General features: G+C 42.5%; 1 protein-coding gene across 1 annotated transcript; it reads left to right on the top strand.

Annotated features, from left to right (window-relative positions):
* Window positions 1-1,887: 1,887 nt before the first annotated feature.
* On the top strand, window positions 1,888-5,262 carry ccnb1 (cyclin B1). Its single transcript, XM_035667399.1, has 9 exons — window positions 1,888-1,984; window positions 2,242-2,370; window positions 2,877-2,993; window positions 3,093-3,281; window positions 3,377-3,535; window positions 3,671-3,907; window positions 4,006-4,146; window positions 4,357-4,467; window positions 4,640-5,262. The coding sequence occupies exons 1-9, from the start codon at window positions 1,964-1,966 to the stop codon at window positions 4,742-4,744; spliced, it is 1,209 nt and encodes a 402-aa protein (XP_035523292.1). The 5' UTR covers window positions 1,888-1,963; the 3' UTR covers window positions 4,745-5,262.
* Window positions 5,263-6,941: the final 1,679 nt, after the last annotated feature.

Genomic DNA, 6,941 nt, shown 5'->3' on the forward strand with positions numbered 1-6,941 from the left:
ATAAGGGCACCAGAGACCAGTCTGTCAAAATCCTGAAGTTTGCAGACGACACAACAGTTATCGGCCTCATCCGGGACGGTGATGAGTCTGCATACAGACGGGAGGTTGAACAGCTGGCCCTCTGGTGTGATCAGAACAATCTGGAGCTTAACACCCTCCAAACTGTGGAGATGACAGTGGACTTTAGGAGGAGCCCCCCCAACTCTGCCCCCCATCACCATACTCAACAGCCCTGTGTCTGCTGTGGAAACCTTCAGGTTTTTGGGATCCACAATCTCCCAGGACCTTAAGTGGTAATCCAACACTGATACCATCATCAAGAGGGCTCAGCAGAGATTGTTGTTGTTGTTGTGCCAACCTGCCCTCCATTCAGGACCTTTACCTGCAAACAGGCAGGTAACATCACTGCAGATCCATCTCACCCTGAACACAACCTGTACGCAAAAACAAAGAGACACAGGAACAGTGTCTACCCACAGGCCATCACTCTGACCAACAGCTAACTGCCCTGTACAATAACCTTAGGACTTATTTTCCACTGCTGAACATTCAGTTTCAGTGCATACTGTATATTCTGTCCCATCCACCTTCCCCATGTACATAAAGATACCTGCATGTCAAATATTTATTTCGGCATCCTTTGCACTCTGCACCAATGCACTATTGTCTGCTGTCTACAAATGTTTGTTTATAGATATTTATAACTGTACATATACGTCTATGTCTTTTTTTGTTGAACTTGTTCTGTTTATTTACATTGTTAGTCTGTGTTTGTACATTGAGAGCAACGTAAAACCAAATTCCTTGTACGTGCACACATACCTGGCCAATAAAAGTGATTCTGATTCTGACACACAATAGAGTGGATCAACAATGCCACATACCACTGCATTTGGCTAGTTTGCAATGCCAATGTCTTGATGGTCCTTTATAGAAATACACAAAATCATCAAGAAAATAAATACAAACCACAAACAGCGATACAATAAAACTGAACATGTAGGGTGATCCTTTAAAAGTTGTGTTTAGCTGAGTTTAAAATGCTCCAATTCATGGTCCATGGTGGGTAAGGTGTTCCTTACACTGTCATTCTGTAGTAGCTAAGGGAAACCAGAAAGACACTTTGTATACATTCATAGGGTTGCCAAGCTCTTATCTGTTCCTTTTAGTTGTTCTTCAAAATCGCTAACAACATATAGTTCCATATAATGTTCAATATTAACCCAAAACTGAGTTGGGTTAACACAGCTCACCATTATTCACATAAGGCACATGAGCTCACCAATTTGTTATTGTTTTGTTTTTTATAGAATAAACTAAAATAATAAACACTGTGCAGAAGAGTAGGCACATGCTCTCCACATTTTCTCCTTTTATCGTTCACAAACATCTTTAAAATAGAAGATAAGAAAGCACTGGGCACTGAGGTCTAATGTCTGTGTGCTTGTGTTTGGTTTGGGCGGGGTGTAATCTAAAAAGTAAAGCCTTGGCCCGAATGGTAACTGCTGATTATTTACCAAGCCAAAATGCATGTAATCTGGGGTTTATCAAACAACACATGTAAACGCGTTAAACTCATTTACTCAGAATTATTTATTTATTTTACATTAACCCACCACAGGTTTTTGTTTCGTTTCTGAGCATGTACCGCGCACGTGGTCATTAATTTGTTCGTGTATGGAAAGAATACATTTTAAAAAAAACTATGTAATCTTAAATGCCAAACAGGACATGACCGGAAAAGGAAGTGAACACACACACAAAAAAAATCCACCACTCGTTGTCAGGGGAACGCATTTGAAACAGCTGAGCTCGACCAATCAGATGCTGCGGAGAATTCAGGCCGCAGCGAATCAGCGTGCAGCGTGCGAGGATTTAAACCAAGACGCCGAACTTAGAACTCCAGCTCGTCACTCTCCATTACGTCTCTCCGTCTGTCTGTTGAAGCAACGCACATTTAGAAATGGCTCTTCGAGTAACCAGAGTAAGCGCTTTAAGCTTTTGTATTCCTTGTGTTGTTTGTTATGGCTGGGAATGCGTGAGGAGCAAATGTTTCTTTTTTAAACATTTAATGTTTTTGAAATGCCTGTGTTAAAAGCTCTCGTGCGTCGCTGTGGAGTCTGCTCTCGTGCAACCGTTCCATAATAGAAATGAGGAAAACTAGCTGAAAGCTCCGCAGCTTACTTTAAACCATTGAATGCAGCTTCATTTATCACGCTAAATGGTTATATTTTTCTACAGAACCGCTTGGCTTCTACCAGGACTGACCTCGGTGGAAAGGCCTGCTCGGTGACCGGACCTTCACTGAAGCCTCGAGCAGCGCTGGGCGAAATCGGAAACATCGCAGTTAACAAAGACCCGCAGAAAAAGGTAATGTGACTCTTGAATTTGCCCTACGTAATATTAAATGTAATGCCGTGTTATTTGAGCTTCCTGGTGCTACAATGCAAACGCACTAGCCATGCATTTAATGTTAAAAAAAATGTCTTGCAGGCATTTTCGGCTCACTAATACATAATCTTCGCCGACTTCTCATGTTAGCGTTTTTGTTGCAAAACTTTATATGTAAAACGATGAGCAGCTGTACCCAGTCGAGGCCTAAAATGTAGCAGAATAAAGGGATGTTAACAAATGTCTGAATGTGCAACTAAATGTCCTTCATGCACGTGCTTGTGTTAAGTAACTAGGGGTGCATCAAATTGCCTCTGAAGGGTTAAAAAAATGCTCCGGTATTTATTTAACTGCTGGTTTTGTCTGACCATCAAATGTTTAACTATAGATATTAGTTACTGCTTCACATAGAACCAGAGACTGCTCTTTCTCCATAAATGACTTTAAACTACAAATGCCTGACTTAACCCATCTTTCTTATTTAGACTGTGAAGACAGAGGCCACAAAGAAGCCCAAAATCACCACCACCAAAGTTGAAAAAGCAGTAGTTGAGAAGCCAAAACCAAATGTTGTTCCTGTTAAGCCTGAGCCCGAGGTGCAGGTGAGTTGTATGCCAACAGCTATCGACCATTAAAACACATGACTCCTGGGTGTGGCGCTTCTGTCGGTTTAAACTCGCTGTGCGTTTCTACCATTCCAGGTTCTTCCTGAACCAGCATCCCCCACTCCAATGGAGACTTCAGGCTGTGAGCCTGCTGACCTCTGTCAAGCATTTTCAGATGTCATTCTTCACAATGCTATCAGAGATGTGGATGCAGATGACTACGAGAACCCCATGCTCTGCAGTGAATATGTGAAGGACATCTACAAGTACCTCCGGCAGCTTGAGGCAAATATATTAAAACTTTTTAATAAGCCTTTCCCACAACTACATAATCTGGTACCCCCCCACTCAGGTTTTAACCCAGTTTCGTGTCTCCTCAGGTCGAGCAGAATGTCAAACCCACTTATCTGCAGGGGCAGGAGGTGACTGGTAACATGAGGGCTATTCTCGTTGACTGGCTGGTACAAGTGAACCTGAAGTTCCGTTTGCTCCAGGAAACGATGTACATGACCGTGGGAATCATTGACCGCTTTCTTCAGGTGGGTGACGATCAGCCCAGAGCCCATCACTTGTCTGCGTTGAATGCTGCACTACATAGCTAAAAATCCCAGCCTTCTACTGTCGTGCTACATTCAACTGGATTGTAAAGTGTTGATGTGATTCCACCCCACCAGGACCACCCAGTCCCCAAGAAGCAGCTGCAGCTCGTCGGTGTGACTGCCATGTTCCTTGCTTCCAAATACGAAGAGATGTATCCCCCAGAGATCTCGGACTTTGCCTATGTGACGGACCGGGCCTACACCACCGCCCAGATCAGAGACATGGAGATGACCATCCTCCGGGTGCTCAAGTTCCAACTAGGCCGCCCTCTTCCCCTGCAGTTCCTCAGAAGGGCCTCAAAGATTTACGAGGTTTGGAGCCACATCTTCGTCCACCTGAGTCTAGTTTCAGTGACCGCTTTTTGAGGGCATGAAATCCCTAATGTCTATTCCTCACTGGTCTCTCTCAGGTGACTGCTGAGCAACACACCTTGGCAAAATACCTCCTGGAGCTCACCATGGTTGACTATGAGATGGTTCATTTCCCACCTTCCATGGTGGCAAGTGCTGCTCTGGCTCTTACCCTCAAGATCTTAGATGCTGGTGAATGGGTGAGTTTGACTTGTGGTCATCAGTGGCTTCATTATAGTCCTACTTAATCAGACTGCTATAGCTTTTAGGCTGCATAGAAATGTAGAACTATTAAATAGTCAATTTGTCTTTAATAACTGTTGGCCTCAGTGGCAAAGAGGCATTATTGATCAAATGGAAGGTTTATCTATTTGAGGGGACTGGTAAATACTGATCTGTTCTCTCCTCAGGATGTGACGCTGCAGCACTACATGGACTACACAGCAGAGAGTTTGATTCCTGTGATGGCACACATTGCCAAGAATGTTATGAAAGTGAACGAGGGGCTGACCAAACACACGGTAGGTGTAGCTCTACTTGCATTACCTGCCGGTGATTACTCTGAACTTCAGACAGCAGCATTATTGGCTTAAACTCCGAGGAATGTTATTGCAGAGCCTGTATTTGAACACTGACCATAAAGTGTGTGTGGTACTTTATTATACACGTCTAACTCATCTTTGTTTCTTGCAGGCCATTAAAGGAAAGTACTCCACTTCAAAGCAGATGAGGATTGCCTCTATCCCACAGCTCAAGTCTTCAGTGGTGAAGGATCTTGCAAAGCAAGTCACCCAGTGAGGACTAAATGTTAGCACCATGTGCTGATTGTACAGTTGTAACTTAAAACTTATTGTGACTGAAGGATCAGCACGCAAGGACCATGTTGGTGGTTTGCATGTTTAACCAACTGAAATTTTGTACATTTCCTGACCCTCTCCAGAGCATGCTCCAAGTTTTCAGACACTTACTCCACAAGATTCAGTCAGCTACAACTACTGTAATGCAACCTAATTCACCATTTTCACTGATTACATGATCATTAATGCACTAATTAGCCAACTGAAGTTTTGACTGTAGAGTATCTGAACACATTTGAATGTTGCCTCAGTGCAACTTCATCAAATCACAAAGTCTTGCAAGCTTGCTGCATGCTTTAAAATGGTGAGCAATGTAAAGGGTCCAGTAAACAGGTGTGTCCCCCCTTTTTTTAAAAATGATTTCCTGGTGTGAATGTGTGTACAGCAATTCTTTTAAACTGTTTTTACATTCTTAAATGTCTTGTTCTTAAGTGTCTATTAAATGGTTCTGACCAGAAACTTTCCTTGTCATTACTCTTGATCACCACTAGAGGCTGCTCTAAGACTGTGCTTTCAATTGCTTCTGTGATTAGTTTGTAGATTATCTGCTCAGGCAAATTGGGCAGAGACTTCAAGGTTATGGGTCAACATTTCTACCTCAGAGCTACACTTAAGCATTTAATACCCTATTGTAGTTTCTCCAGGCCACTGAGTTTTAGCTGATTAAGGTTTTTGTGCTGCATCCAGTACTATTCCATGGTGAATTTCTGTAGTTCCTAAATGTCATGCATCCAATGACTACACTGTCATACTGCATAGAAATGCTTGTAGTTTAGGACACTACATATTTACTGCTATTGCTACATAGTGTTTACCTTTATCAGACATTTAGAACATCTGTTTACACTAATGTTAAATTTTTTATTTTTTTTTATTTTTAAAGCAGTCTGTCTTGTCACAGTAAGAAAAGCACAGCTGTTGCAGCAATGGCTCTGTTCTATTAAAGTGTCTCAGTAAGCTGTGGCAGTGACCCAGCATGCACAATACCAAGGACCCTGAAATGAAGCCAATAATATAAATGGAATTCAGCCATTTAATTTACACCTGTGCTCTTCCAACTGTGACCTGTTGGGACAGCTTTACTGTATCATTGGAGGTGCAGGATTGTTTTTTTTTTTTGTTTTGTTTTTTTCCTTAAAGTACCCCTGTTCTGGTATTTGGTCCACAGGCTTAGCAGAAACACTGTAGTTGTCTTTAAATGGTCTCTCAATTTTTTTTTTTTTTATTGTATAAACGTGTGTAATCCACAGCCAACCACTAAGGTGTTTCATCAGCGCCATAATCTTAAAATGCAATACAACATCTAGATCTCATGTAAGCTACAAATGCAAAGGCTCCTCACAACTCCAGTTACATCACATCAAGCCACAAGTATTTAAAGCTAATGGACAAAGCAGAGTGGGAGCTATTATCACTTTAACCCATTCACAGCTGAGACCCTGGGGGAACCGGGCCCCGCATCCATCCTCCCAACCCCAGGGGGATGCCAGAGGAGCTTTGTACAAGACCACCTGCCATCTGCATGACATGAGTCACTGTGTACATCATCTGGATCATAAGGCCATTGCTCCTAAAGGCCTGCTGGATAACAGCTTGAATACATCTGTTGCATTATAGACTAGAAATCATCTGCCGATGAAAGGGGAAAAACATTACTTGGCACTTTGGGAGTTTGGGTTTATTGTAGTTCATACACAGAGTTCATACAGTGAAATATGAGGAGTAAGTTCCACATAAAAAATCTTTGGTGCTTTCACTGTCTTGTGAGGTAGAAACACAGCCAAACCATGCTTTGATAGTTTACTTATATAATGCAAAACTGTTCAAGACAGCAATGATCTAAGAACCTAAGCTGTGCGTCTGTTACCTGACATAATGCCATATGGGCACTATAATGCTGTGACCTTAAGAGTGCATCCCTTTCATCCAGCCATCTCTGAGCCTTCTGTTGTTTTCCACAGAGACACATGATAATTAGTCTCAGTTATCCTGCAAAGCCGGGCTTTTAAACCCACAGATCATACTGAGAATTCATACTTGGAGGCTGAGGTCATGACTGGGCAGCCATATCGGTTTACAAGACAGATTCCTCCTGTGCGGGGCTCCAGACCATACACTTGCAGCTGCCTGGAACACTG

Source organism: Morone saxatilis, unplaced genomic scaffold (genome assembly GCF_004916995.1).
Source record: "Morone saxatilis isolate NCDOM2014 unplaced genomic scaffold, NCSU_SB_2.0 Contig21, whole genome shotgun sequence".
Taxonomy (NCBI): Eukaryota; Metazoa; Chordata; class Actinopteri; family Moronidae; genus Morone; species Morone saxatilis.

Coding starts and splice junctions, on each gene's coding strand:
- ccnb1 (XM_035667399.1), top strand. CDS start 1,964: ATGGCTCTTCGAGTAACCAGA. Junction 3,908..4,005: donor GGGCCTCAAAGATTTACGAG/GTTTGGAGCCAC, acceptor GGTCTCTCTCAG/GTGACTGCTGAGCAACACAC. Junction 4,468..4,639: donor AGGGGCTGACCAAACACACG/GTAGGTGTAGCT, acceptor TGTTTCTTGCAG/GCCATTAAAGGAAAGTACTC.